We start from the raw sequence: 20538 nt of genomic DNA on the forward strand, positions 1-20538 counted from the left end.
AGCTGGAAGTGAGCCAGTGTGCACTTACTGAGCATCGGCTGTATTCCAAGGCCCCTGCCAGGTGGAACATGTGGGGCACACAGAGCCTGAGCTGGAGGCCAGGCTTTGTATGGAAAACCAAAGGCTTCAAGCAGGAAGCAAGTCACACATGCTGTGACATGCTTATGGGTTCCACTGTCTGACCTACTCAAGGCTTGTTACCAGTACTGTGGAAACCAGAGTTTCTCTGCTTCTTCAGGCAGGTGGGGTCTGCATAAGCTACAGGCCTCTACAGCTGAGAAGGCCCGTTAGCCCATTTATTTTCCACTACCATTGAGTGATGTGTTACAGTTCTTTATGGCAGGGTAGGCCTTCCAGTGATGCAGCAGGCCCCAGCAGCTCACCACCAACTTCTTTCTGGGTTCTTGTCTGGCCGGGATGAGTGCATGTAGGAGCAGGATTTATTCAAGTGTGAATAGAAACAGAGCTCCCACAAGGTGAGAGGGGATCTGATAGCAGGTTGCCACTTGCGTGTGCTAGTCTAGAGGTTTATATAGCACTTGGGTCAATGCTATTAGTCCAAATTTATGCTAATCAGGGTTTGAGAAAGTATCAAAGCTGTTGGTTAGCACTGCAGTCTCCATTCTGGTCTGCCCCACTTGGGTTTTCCACTGCTTGTTTGGAAGTGGGAGGTTGAGGTTGTCTGATGGTAGATGCTTGGGAGTTCTGGGCTGCATACTGGATGGAGTAGGCCTCTGCACCAGGCCCAGTCTGGCTGCTGCAGGGTGACCCGTCAGTGTGCCCTGGTTTGCCTCAGGCCTGGCTCACCACACCTCAGGCCCATGGTGGCATGGCACGCTCCTAGTGGCGAGGCCCTGTGCTGGTAGCCCACACTCTAGCCCTTCTAGGCTGTTGCTCCACTGCCACTTCCCAGCAGGATTAGCAGGTTGGTTGTGCAGCTCAGTGGTCAAGGAGCCATGTCACTGTGGTGACAGGGAAATCAGGGATAGTTGCAGCAATTGCTTCATGTCCCCATGTCCTATCTGTTCCCTTCTGCCTATCACAGACTCCTTATAGGAAGTACCAGCATCCATGGGAGCACACTTAGCCAGAGGTGCTAGAATTAATGTCCTCAAAAGAAGCCCTCAGTAACAAGCAGGAAGTTGGTGGCTGGTTACCCCAGCCTCCCCGCCTCCCTAGCCTCCACAGACTCCCCAGACTCTGCAGGGATGCCCCTGAGGTGTGTCCCCTGGAGTTGCCCAACAGAACGCAGCTCCAGCCCTTGGAGATAACTCTTGATCTCTCTACCTTCTGCCTTATTCTCCCTCTCCCCTAAGGATGCCTCCGCAGATGGCCTCCCATGTAATCCACTAGGATTCAAATTCTTATTTCTAGGGCTGCTTCCATGCGAACAGCCTGAACTAAGGTCATTGCCTTTCTTAGTACTTCACTTGGTCCTTGGCAGAAGAAGCGTGAGTGGAACTTGCAGTGGAATATTTGCTCACATGCAGTGGAAATGATCTTAATTAGGAGCCCTTCAAATGCAAGTGATGAAACTTTATCTCCAACTAGATTAAATAAAAAAGTTGTTTGGTTATTTGGGGTTTGTTTTGTTTTGTTTTGTTTTTTGCTTTACACAAGTGACAAGTAGCAGGATGATCCGAGGTCCAGGAACAGCTATATCCAGCTGCTGAAATGATATCAAAGGAATCTGGCCCTGCTCATTTCTCGCCTTTGATTTTTCAATCATTCAAGAAGCAATTATTGAGCACCTACCTGTGATAGGCACAATTCCTTTCTCTCATTTTGTTCACTTCTCAGGTAATAATAAACTCGGCCACTAGAGGCACTAGCCTTTCATTCAGGGGCTTAGCAGCTGTGGAAGAAGGAAGTCTCAGGGCTTACCCTCATTGGCCCATATCAGGGGTGCCCATTCCTGAGCCAATCACTGGTTGACTAAGCTGAGTCACATGCACCGATTGCCACTGGCATGTGGTTAGCTCCATTGGCATCCCAAGGGCTAAGAATGGAAGCGGCCTTGCCCAGATTGGGACAACACACGCATGTTGTAGCTCCAGGTCAGCACTTCCACCACGTACTGGGCTTGCTGGACCTCCCATGGTTCACCAGTGCTATAAAATACAGTACAGTACGGCCAGTGCCCCAGGAATGGGCGTATTGTGGATGTTCTGGAAAGAGAAAGCTCGACCATCAAGGAAGCTTTTCTGAAAAGGGACGTTGGCCCTAGCCCATTGGGCCACTGGGCACAGAAGTGTCAGTTGTATAAGACCTTGACTGTCAGAGTTAAGGTTCTGAATTTAACAACAGTCTAGAAAAGGATTGTGCACCAATGTATTTATCATGATTGAATGTGGCCAGGGCAGAAGGACCTGCTGGAAAGGTCTGACGAGTGGCACTTCCTGTAAGCCTTGTCCATACCTGTAGAAAGATGTACCAACACAGCTGGCAGCAGCCCGAATGGCTGGAGGCTGTGTGTACAGAAAGCCCAGGCAACAGTCACACTGGGGCAGCCATGATCCTTGGCGTTGGCTTGTGCCCGCCCTGGAAATAGCCACCCACCTACACTAAGAATAGAAATTCCTGCCCAGTTGGCAGAAATGTATGTCGATTTCTCAAGGAGGGATGGGTCTGAAAACAAAACATAGCGTGTGGGCTGGGCCATACTTTATATTTATTTGTGAGGTCATTTAGAAGCCACACCCATGTCAGGCATTGATCCTGCCATTAGACCCAGTCAAGGTGACTTGACCAAGTTGTTCGTTGAAGCCCAAGATGGCAGCCTCCAGGGAGAGGCCCTGGGCTCTCAGCCTTGATCGCCTCCTGCCCTCCAGGAGAGGTGACCACTCCTCTTGTTTCCTCGACAAGGGGGAGGGAAATGAAAATATCCTATGATGGCTTTAGCCAGAATGTCTGGCTCACGAGCGTCTCTCTTCCAGGCAAGATCCTCTTCCGGAGAAGCCACATCCGGGATGTAGCTGTGAAGAGGCTGAAGCCCATCGACGAATACTGCCGGGTAAGGGTGTGTCTGGGAGTGGGGGTGGACCCTCTGCCTGAGGGGCTGTCTGTCTGTGAAGGAGGCTCTCTGTACAAACACTTCTGAGGCCTGGCTTTGCTTGGCCAGTAGGATGGAAGTGGGTGGCCCACCAGGAGGGGTCACTATCCTTTCAGAACACAGCCGTGTTTACAAAGTGCTGTTTTAAATCACTTCCACTGGCTTGGGACCTACATGAGAGGCCTCCTGCTGAAGAGATTTGTGTGTGGCATTTTGCTGGACATGGACAATTGTTTCTTTGAATTCTTTTTGGGATGTTGTTGGAGTCAGCTCTGAGTTTGGTGGCATCTGGAATACACATTTGTTTATTCACATAAGCTTTATAGATGCCAGTGTTCATATACACATCTTTATAGATGCAAATGCTCGCGCTCTCTCTGGTCTCTCTCTCTCTCTCTCTCTCTCTCTCTCTCTCTCTCTCTCTCTCTCTCTGTCTCACACACGTGCACAGCTGGCAGCAGCCAGCTTGCATACATACACTTGTGCATAACTAGAGCAACCAATACCAAAGAGTAGACAGGAGAGTGACAGCAATGTCATGAGCCAGAGCCCATTTGTCCTTCTGCTTTGATTAGAGCCTAGGACCCCTGCAGTGAGGATGGGAGGCTACTTCATGTCCTTGGCACATGACCTCTGGATGGCCAAACTGCCTGGGTTCAAATGTCTGGCTAGCTTTATGAACTTGGGCAATTTACTTAACTTCTTGAGCCTCAGTTTCCATGTCAGTAGGAAGGAGGATTGTCCCTCTTGCAGAGAGGGTGACCATGAAGATGGAATGAGCTGGCCATCATCAGGCCTACTATTTAGCTCAGAGGAAGCTTTTAGTAGATGATTTTGTTGTTACAAGGCATTTTGTTTGCAAATTAAAAAAAAACTTTATTAAAAGCATATAAAGGGCTGGGCATGGTGGAACACACCTATAATCCTTGCAATTTGGAAGGCTAAGGCAGGAAGATCACAAGTTCAAGGCCAGCCTGAGCAATTTAGTGAGAACCTGACTCAAATAAAAAGGGCTGAGGACATAGCTCAGTACCCCTGGGTTCAATCCCTAGCACTGCAAAAAGAAAAAAAAAAAAAGTAAATAAAGGGCTGGGGTTTAGTTCAGTGGTAGAACACTTGACCAGCATATGTAAGACCCTGGGTTTGAGCTCCAGCAGTGAAAAATAATAATAATAAAGAAAACAAAAGCAAATAAAAACAAACCAATAAAAAGCTAGCATTAAATAATGTTACTTCTGTATACCACTGGCTTTAACAGAAACAATTTTGTCTTGTGGAATTTGACTTAAAAATATTAGGGAAGCAAGTGTGGCATCATGTTTTGTTCCAAATGTGGTCATTAACATGAGAAGAGCTGCAGTTGGATCCCAGGGCCCCACTCAGGAGCTGTGTGTCCTGGTACAGTTGCTTTATCTCTTTTAGCCCCAATTTCCTCATCTGAAAAATGAAGATAGAGATCCTGTCTCACAGGGTTGAGGGGGAGGAGGCACAGCACACCGTTTCGACTCCTGAAATGCCCCGTCCTTACACAGAACTGTTACCTGTAAGGTTCCCTTCTACTCTGACATTTTATAATTCTGAATCATTATGCCTGGCAATAAATGTTTAAATAAGAACCAAGTTGCTAAACTTATTAACTGTCGTTCCCAAGCCTCTAGGAAGACAAGTGCTCCCAAACAATTTCATTAAACCAGAATTTGAATTTTGGGCAGATTAAACCTGGGTCACATGTTCTGCCTTGTCCTAAAAGGATGCCCAGAGGGTGAACTCCCCTGAGCTAGATTCCCTCTTCTTCAGATCAATATTCATTTTTTTTTTTAAGAGCATGCACTGTTTCTGGTTAATTGATGCCTCAGCCTGAGCTTTCATTTCTCTTTATTCCTTTCCCGGGAAGTTAAATAGATGGGCAGAGCTAATGGAGGAGGGGGCAAAGGGCGGGAGGAAGCCTTTTCCAGCTGGGATTTATGGCTCAAATCAGTCTCAGCCTCTCTGAGCTGGGGAACCAGAGGCCTCTGTAGTTGGGCTCTGTGGAAATGTGTCTCCTGGATCAGCCAGAGGAGGAAACTGATAGCATCTTATCTCTTAGGATCAGGCTTTGAATGGGACTCCTGATTCAGAGGGTGTCTGCTGCTGGTGGCTGGGGGAGTCAACCGAGTGGGTCTGCAAGAGGGGGTCCTGCCCACCCGACTAGCACAGTTGAGAACTGCTCTGAGCCAGACCATGAACAGTGTCAGGGGTTTGCCAGGCAGACGGCCTCTCACAGGCAGGAATTCACTCTAGAATGCAGTGGAGAGGGGACAAGGCAGACTGACCTTTAATTCTGCTGAACTGAGAAGCTGGGATCTGTGGTCTGATTGTCTGAGAAACCCCTGACCCAGGAACAGTCAGTGGGGGGAAGCCAGCAGCCGTCCATGGCCACTGCCACCCAGTGTTGCATATTTCACAGCTCTGCCCCCAGATGGTCCAATCTATGACCACTGAGTTTTACTGCCCACCACAGCCAACTTCATGGCCAATGCCACGTGCAGCGTATTCTATGCCAGCCCTTCCTTTGTCCTTAGATGCACGCTTCCTGGAGTCTCTAGAGTCCTTATTTCCAGCTCCCTGCGTATCCAGCTCTGCGTGGCTAGCAAGCATCTTCTTCCTTGGGCCTGTGAGACAGCATGGGCTCAGAGTCTGGGATTTGGTGGGAATTCAGATGCACCCAAAATTATGAGCCCTGCTCTACATAAGGAGCATGCAGATGTGAAAAGTCTGACTACACAGAGAAACTCCCCAGACTTTGGGATCTCTGCCCTCGTCAGCCAGCTAGTCCCTCCTCTAAGGGTGGTTTCATAAACCCAAATCTCAGTGTTGATTTTGAACGTATATGGAGCAGATTGGATGAGCATCATGGAAAATTTACCAAGCTCCAGCCTGACGATTGTTTTATGTGGCACTTAAGGGCCAGATGTCTAACAAGAGGGGTTCCAAAGGCATTTCTTTAACTCTGTAAATTAATTTAATGGGCAACATGGTTGTGCGGTTACTATTTAATGGTTCTGGGGATAGCAACAAGGTGAAGACTTTCATTTAACTAAACAAGCATGAGCTATATAGAAGCTCAGACTACCAATTTTGACTGTGACTCCATTTACACTGTTCCTTCCGGGGACATACATGTTTGTAGTGTTTTTCCATGGAATACAATGATTATCCCAGTGGAAAGTATGTGTGTGAGGGAGAATGTTCGAGAATGGTCAACTCACCTTTGACATATTGGTACCATTTATGCAATTCTGCATTTTCGAGTGTGTGTGACTATGACTTTTTTGCTGCCCCAGTAGCTGGGCTTATTTCTCTGATTCTTCTGTCCACAACACACTTGGATTTCAGGGATGAAGGAATGGGGGACAGGAAGTACGAACCCACCAAGAGGTCAGCACTGAAGGCCACAGATCCCCTGACCCTCCCCTGCATCTCCCAGACTCACTTTATCCCCACTTCCCAGATTGGAAACTGAGATTGTTATATACCGGTGAATCCTAATCCCAAGGATAATTCCTGGCCCATCATTGGCTGTTCCCTTGGGGAGAGTAATCTTGATCTTGTGGTCTTTGTTCTGAGGGAGGACCTGGGCCAGGAGTGCTGCTGGTGGGAGAGACTGAGGCATGGTAGGCTGAGGATTTCTAAGTTGGGCAGACTGATAAAGAGAGAAAATTCCTGAGGATGACACATCTTCCGTGAAGTGACCATTCATACCTCCTGAGTGGTCTTGTCCTTGGGGGACCTGGATCAGTAGATTTTCTCCATCTCCCCGACAGACCCAGGAAAGGTGTTTTTAGCCTAGGAGAAAGCTAATCCAGTTCCTGTTCTCCTTAGAGGCCCTTGGAGGAGTCCCACTGCCACCGAGAATGGCTAAGTGTCTCAGCCAGGCCCTCTGGGAGCAGCCTCCAAGAACTGCTCCAGCCCCAACCCCTGCCTCTCCCCCACACGTTGCAGTCCAGTCAGCCAGACCTGAGCAGGCTGTTTCCAGCTAGCCAGGGCTCTGCCCCTTGGCCTGAGCTAATTTGCTTCCTAGGGACACATGCAGCTTCCATAGTGGCCCCTCAGAGATGCCTCGTGTCCCCCAGAGAAGCTGAGCACTCTGCATGTCTCTGCTCTGCACATCTGTCCTCTGCAGGACAGTAACTTCCCCTTGACCTCTTTCCAGATAAGAAGCTCCTGGGGTGGGGGGCACATCTGTTATCCTCCTGTCTTCACTAGCAAGCAGGAAGTGTGGCTCCCAGTGACAGCATCTGCTGACAAGATGAAAAGGTCCCAGGAGAGAAAATTCCTCAGAGGATGACACCTCTTCCAGGCCCCAGTGTCCTGGGATCCCTTGAGAAACAGCTTAAACTGCCACCAAGAAATAGATATGATTGACATTTGAAAAGGAGGGGCTGCTAGGTCCTCGAAAGAGACTCTTGCATTTGAAATACTGTGGCTTACAGAAGTTCCATGAGACCCCAGCTTTCCAGGTAGTGATCTGGGAAGAACAGCCTGGGCAGGTCAGAGGCAGCCCCAAGGCCTGGAGTGCAGTCTGCCTTTTACCTGTAAGATTTCTGTTGATTGGCAACTGGCACTTCTAGAAAGAGGGTAATGCCTGATCTTGTGTAAAGAGCAGGACACCCATGGTTGTTTTGCCAAATGCAGAACTTTGTCTTTTGCCCTGGGACAGACATTACCTAGAGAGCTGAGCTTCAAGGGAGCCAAGGACTGAGCCATGAGCTAGGCCCCTTCCCATGCCGCTTACATTTCCAAAGATTAGACTTTTGCTTCATGTATCTGCGCAGAGGTCTCAGAGACACATCACGCAGCCCCTGCTCCCCACCCTCCAAACCTGCACCATGATGGGCCTGATGACACCTGCTACTAAGAAAATGGTTTTGAGGGGCAGGAACGGGAGACTTTAGGGCAGTTCAGGACTGGAAAGGGGGGCTCTGGCAGCAGAAGTAGCTGACAGCAAACCTGGATGGCTCTCGTGTGCCTCTTTATCAGTCTGCCCAAACTAGGCACCCACCACCCACATCCCTTCCCCGTTTCTCCTGACCTGGTATTAGCCACCTCCTCGGCCCAGATCTCAGAATGGCAGGACTGGAAAGGACTGGGGTTAGCTTAGCCAGCATCCTGCAGGGACGCACGTGCTTTCAAGCCCCACAGGGCCCTGCTCCCTACCCAGGAGCTGAGGGTGTGAGGTCAGGTTCATTCTGGCCCTTCTGCAACCCAGGGCCTTCGGGACCCTCTGACCTCACCTGAGTCAGAGCCCTGTTAGAAAGGTTCAATCAGATTGATTGACAGATCACTGATAATGGGTCTGTGCATAGCCTTAGTGCCACAGCCTGTTATCGCTAGGAGGACCTTCAGGATATGTCTGATCTGGGTTGGCCCCAGCTGTGTTCCATGAGGTGTCACCAGGAGCAGTTCCAGCTCCACAGTCAAATCCCTGTGAGTAATGTTGAGGCAGTAGAGAGCGTGTGTCGGCTGGGCACTGTGGTGCATGCCTGGAATCCCGGAGGCTTGGGAGGCTGACGTAGGAGCATTGTGAGTTCAAAGCCAGCCTCAGCAACTCAGTGAGGCCCTAAGCACTTAGAGAGATCCTGTCTCAAAATCAAAAGGTCTGGGGATGTGGCTCAGGGGTTAAACCCCTCTGGGTTCAATTTCCTGTACCAGAAGGAGAGAGAATGAGAGGAGGAGAGAGAGGGAAAGAGAGCAGGTGTGAGCAGCGTATGAGTAGAGCAGGGGGCCTGGATTCAGACACCTGAAGCAAAATTTTGATACTTACTTAGAGTATAGCCTTGGGGAACTAAACTCTTTGGGCCTGAGTTTCTTCTATAGATTTGAAATTATCCCCAGACTATTAAAAAAAAAAAAAAGAAAGAAAGAAAGAAAGGAAAGGGAAAAAAAAACTCTTAGCATTGACACAATGATTGAATTAGTCAGTCCCCAGGACGTCCTCATTGTTACTAGACACTGGCCTAAAGAGGTTCCTGCAGGACTTCCCAGACACTTTGCTTTGTTTCTGAACATGGTGATCTCCAAGGCCAGGATGGCAGTGGGTACAGGGGCGGGGTCGACCTTCAAGGCCCCCACATTTCACATATGCCCATGGAACTCATTATACCCATCAAGTAAATTGTTCCATGACATGTACTTTGGAATTCCAGAGCTACCGAATTTAACCTGCAAGAAATGACAACCCGAGAGGTGAGGCGAGCTGCCCAGGGCCTCATAGCAGATCCATAGCTGCAGAATTGGAACAAGAATTAGGTCTCTGACTCCCATTCCCATGCACAACACTCTTTTCACCCAACGAATGGTGGTGACAATAATGTCATAACAACTAACATTTACTGAGTGTTTACTTAGTGCCAGGCATTGTGCCGAGCTCTTCCTATTCCTCATCTCACTTAACCTCTTAACAGCTAGGTTCCTTGTTGAATCCATTATGCTGAGCTCAGAGAAGGCAAGTAATACATCTGGCACCACACAGCCCATGGATGGTAGAGCCAGGCCCCAAAACCTGGTCTGCCAGCAAAACCCACACACAGTATACCTCATGAATGTCTCGGGCAGAACCTTACCCCTACACCAGGGGTGGTACTCCCGAAAATACCCATGTATCCAGCCCCGTCACCGTGCTTTTCTCAGGATGTCTGAGTTTGAGGTTTCCCGGCCTTGGCTGTGGTTGCTGGCACAGCCCCTGATAGACTGCTCAGCACCAGTCTCTCCTGCCAAATGGTCTTGGCCAGAACTGGTTTTGACGGCAGCTCTGAAGGAAGCTGCTGTGGCCCAAGGGCCTCTTGTCAGCCTGAGATCAGGACAGGCCCTTAAGTGCTCCATGCAGGGCTCCCTCTTAAAGAAAGATGCCACGGTCGGTCTACCCAAAGGCTCCTTTGTCTGAGGCCCTCACAGCCCACACGCTCGTCCTCTGCCCCCGAACGCTGCTCTCTGCAGGCATGAAGAGCTCCTCTGTTCATGACCACGCGGGGCTGTGAGGCTGGGTGGCAGCACTGGGCTGGCTGGCACCCTGGGCCAGCCAAAGCCTGCCCTCTCCTGCCCTGCGTCTCTCCCTCTGCCTTTGGGAGCTGTGGTCCTGCCCTGTACACAGCCCAGTTTGCCGGCAATGGGTTCCCCACTGCTCCCCAGTCCCAGCCCTTAGGTCCCCCCTGGGGCCTCCTGCCCTCTGTCGGGAGCCCTTACTCCTCATGTGCCTGACTTCCTTCTCTGACACGTTCTCTTTGTCCCTCCCTCTCTATGTCTGTCTGTCTGTCTCCCTCAAGTTTTCTGTTCCTTTTCTTTCTACCCTTCCTGGTGGAGAAAATAGGAAATAGCCTGGGCATTAAATGCCCCCTTTGGGGACAAGGTCCACGCATCCTACATTCCGAGCAAGGGACTTGACTCTGACACTTAACTCATTTATAACTTCACACTCCCGACAGCTTCAGTGTTCCCATCCTGACATCTCCAAATCCACATCCATCTCCAGGACAAGATGTGGTGACACATCTTTAGCCATGCTATCTGGAGAGCAGGACTCGCCCCGTGTCCCACACATACCGAAAGCCCTCACCGCGGTCGGATGAGTGGAACGTGGCACATGGGAGTTCCTTGGCATGATGGGATCTGGGGACCCTTGGAAAGCCAGGGCTCTAGAAGGAAAGTCTGGGGAGTTGCAGAGTGGCCTTGCCCCGTCTTGCCCCGTCTTGCCTGGCTGGGAGTTTGGCCCTGAGAAGGGCCTCCTGATAGACTGGGTGGCTTTAGGTGACAGACTGGAGAAGAGCAGCTCTGCCAAGAGTCAAGCCATGGCTTCCCCTCCCCTGGGTTCTGCCCGTGCCACCCAAGGCCACACGTGTTTTATTTATGTATTTATTTTTGCCTCCTCATCATGTCCCACTGCTATTGGGCATCTGGCTTCCCACACCAAAGCCCTGGTCATTTATCCATCGTTCATTCACTCATTCATTAGACAATGTCCACTGAGTGCTTGCTCAGCCGCAGACACCCTGCTAGGACCTGGTGAAAATCAACAGAACAGACTAAAATCCCCGCTGCGTGGAGTTTAACCTGTGTGGTCTTTCCACTCTCCCTGAGAGCCTGCGGACAGGCCTCGTGGCCCTCGGAGCCTCTGTTTCCTTGTCTATAACACAGGGATGGGAATCTTGCTCCCAGGGAGCATCATGAGGTGGCCACACAGAGAGGCCCACCGTGCTTAGCACAGGAGCCACCAGAGAAGGGCATTACATCTGAAGGCCCTCCAGGGAGGTGTGGGGTCCCGGGAGGCAGAGGCCTGTGATGGGGTCCTTCCATATGGACCTGGAGACTCCTTATCACACTCCTATGTTCCTGGATTCCAGTTCCAGGTTTTTCTCTTTCTTTTACTGTCTCCAGCCCTGGGTTCCCTTGAACACACCCCTCAGGGCTGCTTTGGCAGTGATCTCTTCTGTCCCTTTGGCCCAAGGGACCGACCCTTCCTTGCCCCAGTATTTCTCCCCACACTGAATGGAGGAAGGGGCCCAGGAAACAAGGCTACGCCTGGCCTCCCCCGACACCCTGCTTTTGGGTTGGCAGGGCTGCTGCAGGTGTGGAGCACCTGCGGGAGGACAGTACCACCTGAGACCACCAGCCCCGCCCCTCACACCAGCAGCAGGCTTGTCCTCCCGGTCCTCTGGTCCTCCGGGATGACTGACCCACACTGGCCACACCCTTGCCTTCACTGTCACTCCCCATGGGGTGCCCACTCCTCTCCTCTCTACTTCTCCAAATCCCTCCAGCCAAGGCCAGGCCCACTGTGCTGGAAGCCTTTCACCCCATTGCGGGGCGCTGTTCCCCAGGCATGCTCAGTGTGGCCAGGGAGCCCTGCTAGGTCAGGCGCCCCACACCCTCTCTCCTTCGCTCTGTGTGCCCAGGCCACATCAACCTTCCTCCAGCTCCTGGAGCCCCCACACTTGAACTCTGCCCACCTTGAGCAGTTCAATTTTTCCCAGGCTTTAGAATTCAGCTACAGAGTCCTTCCTGAAAGGCCCCCATCATCTTAGGTCCTGTCAAACTCCATCATAGCTCCCTGTTGTCTTCAGTAGCAGTCAATAAATAATTAATTGCACCAACAGTATTCAGAGAACGTGGCTATCTAGTGCAGCTGGAGAGGGGCTAATGGGAAGTCAGCCTGGTAAGACGAGGCCTCACATTGTTGGGTTCAGGGCTCAGGCTTATCCTATGAGCAGGAGAAAATTCCTCCAGGGTTCATGCAGAAGGACCAGTCCCTGAGGGCCCTGAGACCTAGGGTTCAGCGTCAATGTGTTTTGCTTGGTTGGCTGCTTAATTGCTCAGCTGGTTGGATGGTTGATTGAATTATTGGCTGGATAGTTGATTGGTTAACTGATTATCTTTTTTATTGTCCAGTTGGTTCATGGAGTATTGGAGTGTTTGTTTAGTTGATTAATTAGTTGGCTGGTTTGTTGGATTTTTAGTTGAGATGGATGGATGGATGGATGGATGGATGGATAAATAATAGCTTCAGTAGTCATCTAGTTAAGTCATTGATTGACTGGGAGGCTGGTGACTGGCCGGGTGACTGTGCCTTCCAAGGCACAGTACTTGAGCCTTCCCATCACTGTTGGCTCACGTTGGCATTCTGGTTTTCCTGTCCCAAGCTCATGATGCCATTACTTTCTATCTTTCCACAGGCACTGGTCCGGCTCCCTCCCCACATTTCACAGTGTGATGAAGTCTTTCGTTTCTTCGAGGCCCGACCTGAGGATGTCAACCCCCCAAAAGAGTGAGTGGAAGCTCAGGCCTTTCCTATGTGCTTGGGAGTTTGAGCCAAAGCCAGGGAGGCTGAGGGTGTGGGAACACAATTGAGGGGGAGCTAGCAATGTCAACCCGGCTAAGGAATGACATGTCAAAGGAATAAGGGACTGTTTATTGCTCAGACTCCTTTTTGCCAAAGATTGTTCCTAATTTCTCTTTGCCCTTGTGCTGGAAAGTGAGGGTGTGTCTACATTTGTGGAGTAGGTGTTTCCTAAAACTCTTTTGTAGCTCACAGACTTGTTATAAGGAGCAGACAAAATAGCAGAAAACGTGACGATCCTGCTGCTCAGGTGCCGGTCAGGGTTAGCAGTCATTGCTCGTAACTGTTAAGGTTACAATTTTCCCAGCTGACATGCAGGCACAGGCCACACATTCTGCCCAGGAGGAAAAGCCACCTGCTGAAGAGCTCAGCAGTCTGGGTGCTGCCACAGATTGTGTACGGTTCATAAAAAAATAATGAAGAATTTCCAAGATTGCTTTTAGCTGTAGCATTTTATGATTGACATTAGTAGCCCTGTTGACACAGTTGAATACTGTGGCCCAGTGAGGTCAGCTGGTTTTACTAAAGTCACACGTTTTTTGGGTACGTAACAGGCATGAGACTTGGAAGTGCCCAGTGGCCTGGGAACCAGATGTCTCCTCATTTGGAGAGAAATGGCGGAATACACTGGAGTCATGATACCCTGGGCCTGGCCGTCAAGATGGCGCACCTCATCATGCTGGGTTCCCACGTATCTGACTAAAGTCCAACCTGATGGCCACCTCCCTCCTCAGGGCAGCTTCCTCCTCCACAGTCCCCACCATAGGCTCTCAATAGAGAGAGAAATCCTTTCCACTCAGAAATTGGTGGGCCAAAGAAGGCAAAGAAAGTAGCCAGGGAAGGGTATTGGGTAGGAGAGAGGGTCGGGGACAAGACTAAGGAGATACTCATTGATCACCTCACTCCTTACCTGTTCCTCTGAAATCTTAAAGTAAAGGGTAGATGAGAAAGAGGCAGAGGGTGGGAAGGGAGTGTTGATGGCTGAAAGGGCCACAAAAGCAGCCCACCTGGCCTCAGACCCCTGCATCTGCCCCTCGTGTTTGCCAGTCAGCTAAATAAATGGGCCCTATCTCACTGTGGACCTGATATGGCCGAAGGATGGCCTTTTGCTCATCTATAGAAGGCCCTCAAGGAAAGGTGGAAACCACACCACAGCCCCTGAGTTGTGTGTTACCAGGAGAGTGGGGCATGGCTTTTTTGGGCCAGGCTCTGGGTTCAGGTCCTGCCACTTAAGGCTCTGAGACCTTTGACCATTTGTGCAGTCTCTCTGCACCTGTCCTCCCATCCCTAATGTGAGATGACGCTTTGGCTGGGTAACAGGGTTCACTGAGATAATGCAGCCAGTGCTACTGACACAGGTAGATGCTCAATACTGTTGTCTAAGAAGCCTGGGGGACAGAATGGACTGTGGCTCGGTGCACGCTGCACCCCACAGAGCATAGCTTGGCTTTGCAGGGATAAGTTGGAAATCTGTAGCCTCCAGGGCATCCTGGCAATAGGGGTTAGCCGCCTCTTTCTTGAGGTGGTATCTGCCATCGGGGCCAGTCCCTCATCTGTCTGGCAAGAGATGGGCCAAAGAACAGGAATCCCCCCCAGACCTGAAGCTCGAGAAGTGGGGTGAGCTGAAGGCAGACAATTGGAAAGGCTGCTCCTCCCCTGGCCCAGTCCTGTCTGCGTTCTGCCTCTGGGACCTGCTCAGAGAGACCTGTGCTCCCTAAGAGTGCTTGCTGTGCAGGAGCCCGGCCTGTCCACGACCCTGGGTAGACAGGCTGACCATATATCAGCCAAGTGCCCGCCTGCCTCCCTCCCAGAGACGCTTGCACCTTCCCGGGCCACTGTGCAGCCCCCCGCTCTATCCTGAAATGTAAACACGGATCTGGTAACAGCATATTTTGACTCCAGGGCGGCTGCAGAGTGGCTTATCAAATTATCAAAGCCTGCGGATTTAATTGGAATTTTGCAGATAACCTCGGTCTCTTTCAAGTGTGCTACTCTCAGGGAGCCTCGGGATTTCATGGGGCTGAGGCGGGGGATGTCTTCTTCCTTTTCCATCTTACAGGGAAGACAAAGTCTGCAACAGCACAGGCTTGGTGGGGGAGGTGAGCAGCAGCCCCTGGGCTTTGATCCCTTTTCTGGCTTCTGTTTGGAGAGCCAGGCCCCTGGGTGGCAGCCAGCGGTTGATCTTCAAGATCATTGGCTCAGCGCAGAAAGGATGCTCTACACAGACGCCTCTGATGGGCTTGGCACAGAGCCATGGTGGTCCTGCCTCTTCATGTGGCGGCCCCAGGAAGGTTGCTGTGGAGTCCCATGTCCCCTCCTCTCACTGTGAACAGTGGCTGCCACATATCACTGCAGTGTGCAGAGCAGTGCTGAGCCTGGTCGGGACCCCTGGCTCAGACCTCAAGCCCCAGCATTCTTGTAGACTGGTTTCTGTGCATCACATCCGCCACCCAATGTGTCAGCCAACCCTGGGGGCACTCTCTTCAGAACACATCCGTGCTGGACCCGAGTCTCGCCATCTTCCCTGCCTGATCCCCCCTGCTTCTGCCTGGCTGCCTGTGCTCAGATCGTGTCCCTCTCCTGCTCCAAATCCCTCTGTCATTCAGAGTCCAGTCTGCCTGCACCTGCCCTCTGAGCACACCTGTGGCCAACCCCAGGTTACGCAGTTGCGAAGTGTGGGCAGCAAGACCTGGCCTGGCACGCTGAGCCCCCAGGAGAGCCCCGCAGCCTGCTCCACTCTGCCTTCCAGTCTTTACCTATTAGCTTCTTGGTGTAGCTGGCCCTGGCCTCCCTGCTTGAACTCCCCAGCACTTCCTTGCCCCTCCCCAGCCTCCTCTTTCTTTATAGAAGCAACTGTCTCACTTGTGACCTGTTCTCTGACTGCTGTGGTCTGAATGTGGGAGCCCCGCCAAATTCAGTGTTGGAACCTAATGCTCAATGCAACGGTATTAGGGTGAAAGGCCACTAGGGGGTAAGTCACAAGGGCTGTACCCTCACAAATGGGATTAGTGCCCTCATGAAAGAGGTTCAAGTGAACCTCCTTGCTCTTTCTACCATGTGAGGACACAACTGGAATGTCCTACCTATGAGGTATAGGCCTGCACTAGACACCAAATTTGCTGGTACCTACCTTCATATTGGCTTTCCATCTTCCAGTGATAAGCAGTGAATTTCTGTTGTTCATCAATTACCTGGTGTAAGATATTTTGTTATAGCAGCCTGAGCAGACTGACACTATCTGTGTTTGTTTGTTATTTGTCCCTCCCACTAGAAGGCATGCTCCAGGTGAGTAGGAACTTGGACCTCCCCTACTCACTGCTACATGCCCAGTGCCCTGGGTAGTCCTGGTCCAGAGCAGATCATCAGGAAGAATCTGTCGAATGAGTGACTGATGTCATTCAGTTTTTATTATAGTCTTACATGGTAGTTATGACTATGATGTGATTTTACACATCATGACTTTTTTGGTACTGAGAATTGAACCTAGGGATGCTCTACCATTGAGTTACATCCCCAGCCTTTTTTATTTTTATTTTGAGACAAGGACTTGCTATGTTACTGAGGCTGGCCTCAAACTTGCAATCCTCTTGCCTCAGCACCCCCAGTAGCTGAAATTACAGACCTGCACCACCAAGCCTGGCTCAGACTTACTCTTTTAACCACACCCTAACCCAACTCCCGGTTTATGTCTCCAAAGGTTTTGCAGCACCTCAGCTGCACCCCTCCTGAGCCAGGGCTGGTGGAGCCTCCTCAGTCCCTTTGCAAGGAGGGTATGTGTCTTAGTCCATGTGAGCTGCTGTAACAGAACTCCCTAGACCAAGTGGCTTACAAGCAACAGAAATTCATTCCTCACAGTCTGGAGTCTGGAAGTCCTAGATCAAGCCACCTACAGATCCAGTGTCTGGTGAGGACCTGCCTCTGGCTTCATAGGTGGCTATCTTTACCATAGCCACCTCTCCTCCCATGGTGGATGAGCAAACAAGTCATCTGGGTGCTCTCTCTCTCTTTAATTTTTTTTTTTTTTTTTTTTTAGTTGTGGATGGACACAATATCTTCATTTTATTTATTTATTCTTATGTGGCGCTGAGGATCCATCCCAATGTCTCATGCATGCAAGGCAAGTGCTCTGCAGCTGAGCCACAACCTAGCCCCTCTGGGGTCTCTTTTATAAGGCACTGATCCCTTCCATGAGCACTCCTCCATTATGAGCTAATCCCCTCCTAATGCCAACACTCTGGCATTAGGATTTCATACATGAATTTAAGGGGGACACAGGAAGTGTTCTCATTCTTGGAAGATGAGTAGGAGTGTAAGTGTGTGCATGGGTGTGGGTGTACACATGCACACTGGTGTGAGCCTCCTGACAGGGAGGGAGGAGCAGAAGGGGAAGGGACGAGTCTGCCTCCTTGCTCTTTCCCTCTGTCCCCTGCACAATATTATTTCATTTAAATCTCAGAGTACCCCATGGAGGCGGAATTATTGTCCCCATTAGACCAATGGGGAAATGGAGGTGGTGGCAGTTACAGGGCCACCCAGGCTACACAGTCGAGAAGTGTGGGGAGCAAGACCTTGAACCCAGGCTACCTGCCTGGGGAGCCTGGCCACCGTCCTGTCAGCCCATGGAGCTGGCGGGAATGCAGCCTGGGTGGACTAGCATTTTTCTGACAATGAGGGTGAACCTGACCAGGTGAGATGGCATACCTCATGTGCCCTAACCCCGTGGTCACCCCTGTGCATGGTCTCCCTGCCCAGCAAAGCATCCTGGGGCCAACACCGCCATAACCCAGCCCCCGAGGTTTGCTCTGTTTGAGCTCCGGAGTTTCTCTCCCTGGCTCCTGGACAGAGGGGCCAGGTGTCATCTGGCCTGGCTTCTGCAGCCCAAGGGGTACCCCTCAAACAGGGAGCCTCTCTGCTCTGATCTCCCTAGATGCTGCTGGACATGTGGTCCCTTATGGCCAACGAGTGACCAGTCTGGCAGGACCTACACCATGGTCAACCAGCTAACCCAGAAATCACCCCTTTGTGTTCCACTTTAAATCCTCATCCGATGCAAACGATGAATCTAGAAGGTTCTCAGAGGGAACTCAGAGCCAGGTCTGAGGATGCAGCTTCCTGTTGGAGAAGGATCAGGGCAGGTGCCCCACCCCCCAGGCCTGTGACCTGCCTTCGCATCTCTGCAGTGCCCTGGCCCCCTGCCACTCTTGGCTCTTAGCTTGCCAGCTGCTGGCTCCACCCCCATGCTGTGCCCGGCTCCCCCTCCCCAGAGCAGCCGCCCTCCCTAGCCTGAGCCTGCTCTGCCCTCAGCCTCCAGCTGCCAGTCCAGGGAAACCCCCCTAAAACCAGCTACCTCAGGCTGGCACCAGCCACCCCAACTCTGCTTATGAGTCTCTCCCCACCACGTGGAGTCCAGTCTCTGCACCCCAAGGGCCTGATATCTCATAAGTGTTGTTTGGTTGCCGATCTGTGCCCAAGCAAAACTAGGCCATTGAGCTGTTATACACTGGACTGCCCCCCCCCAGGGGCAGGCCTGGACTGCCCTCCACCCTGCTGATGGTCAGAACTCTGGTTCAGAGGCCAGCTCTCTTCCTTGCCCCAGGTGAGTGGCACAGCCCATCCATGCCTCAGTTTCCTTATCTGTAGAGTAGGATAACAGTTCCTGCTTCAGCCTGAAAAATGTGACAAGACCCCGTTTCAAAATAGAAAAAACTGAGGTATAGCTTGGCAGTGGAGCACTTGCCCAGCATGTGTCAGGCCCAGGTCCCCAGTACTGCAACAAGAAAGAGGAAGGAAGGGAGGAAGGAAGGAAGGAAGGAAGGAAGGAAGGAAGGAAGGAAGGAAGGAAGGAAGGAAGGAAGGAAGGAAGGAAGGAAGGAAGGAAGGAGCCTGAACAACACAGGTACAAGGCAGCACCGCCAGCACCCAGGGTCTGCTATCATTACAGCAGCAAGGGCATCTGTCTACATCCCCAACCCCCTATACCTTTATCCACCACTGAAGCCACATACTTGCCATCTGTCCCCACAGAGCTGTTGTTCCAGCCTCCCGTCACCACTGCTGGCCTCTGCTTTTGGGCCAATCCCATGGGTAGGGGTGCACCAGGACTTAGTACCCCCACATTGCAGACAGGACATGGAGGCTGAGCTGGCATGCCTCCCTCTTGTCACCCAGTGTCTGCTTGTCCAGCTGGCTGTCAGCTCACAACTAGTGACCTCCTCTGTGACAGCCCCTGTGGCATAGAAGGTGGTCCGGAGGGTGTCCTGCTTCCTCCTGCCCCCTCTCAGCTCCAGGCCGAGGCCTGTCCCTCAGCTCATGTCTTCCTGTCCAAGCTAGCCAGGATTCTGATTAAATTCTTGAAATTGCATGAGGAGCAGAGCCTTGCTAAACTGGTTTTTGTTCCTCAGCCTCAGAGCCACAGAGCCACCCTCTGTTGTGGCCTGGAACAATGCCCCAATGTTCAGAGGGACCCGGGGTGAGAGGCGATGGGCCCTTGCCAGATCAGGGGCGCTGCTGGGAAAGCCCCTGCCCAGCCCTCACGCTCTGAGGCAGAGTCCACCCCAACATCCTTGCCACCTGCCCTGCCCTTGGGACACAGGGACAGGCAGAAGATGGGGGCATCCCATGAGGAGGTCTGATGCGGCCAGAGTGCTGGGGTGGGAGCTGGGCCAGAGCTGGTTAAGGAGGCCGAGGGGCTGGCCTGGAGGTGCCGAGCAGGCGCTGAGCACCTGTGACGGCTGAAGAGGCCAGACTCCAGGAGCTTCACCTCTTTGCAGACATGTCACCCCCTCCCCGGCCCCTACCTTGACTTTTTGGGGGGATGTGAGGACAGACTCCAGGAGAGGAGAAGGGAGGGCAAGCCTGGCCTTAGAGGCCCAGCAGGAAGACCCAGCTCGAAGGCAGGTGTGGCAGCACAGCCGGGCAGCACTGGTCCCAGAGGGTTTTCGGGTCTGTCCTGCTCAGAAGGCTGTTGGTTGCTGGGCTTGTGTCTGACGGCTGACATCTGGGGTTAGAGTCCAGCCTGCCCCAGTGAGCAGCACCGATGACATGGCCTTTCCTAAGTCACAAAGTCATAGCTCAAATGCAGCTAAGGATGACCTGAGGTGACGTGTGGAGCACACAGCAAGGTGCTGAGTCAGGTCCTCCTCCTCCTCCCTTCCTCTTGGGGGCTGGGGGTGGGCAATGGAAAGTCATAGGGAGAGAGCCCTGGAGGGAGGGAATCTCTGCTGCAGCCTTCCCTCACTCAGCAGGTATTTATTGAGCACCTACTGTGTGCCAGGGACTGCGAAGTCCAATGAACTCAAAGCTTAAGGCCGTCATTCAGTTAAAATCTTAAACTGAATTGAATTAATGGCTGTCAACACCCAGCTCTGCCTGTGGCCTTGAATGAATTACTTCTCTTCAGGTCTTAGTTCCTGCATCTGTGCACAGGGCCAACCGCACCACCGGGCAAGGCCGCTGTGGGCTCCAAGGGATGTGTATAAAATGCCTCTGGCATCCCTGGCCCGTCCAGATGCCCAGTCAGCAGGTCTGGGCTTTCTTCCCCCTCTACCCACCCAGGCCAGGGTCCAGAGGAGCTGCTCATCAAAGGCATGAATGGAAGTGGGTGGGGCTGAAGAAGAGA

General features: G+C 51.8%; 1 protein-coding gene across 4 annotated transcripts in view; it reads left to right on the top strand.

Annotated features, from left to right (window-relative positions):
* Sh3pxd2a (SH3 and PX domains 2A) overlaps nucleotides 1–20538 on the top strand; it is a 219364-nt gene that overhangs the window by 96893 nt on the left and 101933 nt on the right. For all 4 annotated transcript variants that reach the window (XM_078015409.1, XM_078015529.1, XM_078015474.1 and 1 more), the window contains exons 4-5: nucleotides 2937–3013; nucleotides 12757–12848. In XM_078015409.1, the coding sequence (XP_077871535.1) occupies nucleotides 2937–3013; nucleotides 12757–12848 (169 nt within the window). The remainder of the gene's footprint in view (nucleotides 1–2936; nucleotides 3014–12756; nucleotides 12849–20538) is intronic.

The sequence above is a fragment of the Ictidomys tridecemlineatus genome, chromosome 1 (assembly GCF_052094955.1).
Source record: "Ictidomys tridecemlineatus isolate mIctTri1 chromosome 1, mIctTri1.hap1, whole genome shotgun sequence".
Taxonomy (NCBI): Eukaryota; Metazoa; Chordata; class Mammalia; order Rodentia; family Sciuridae; genus Ictidomys; species Ictidomys tridecemlineatus.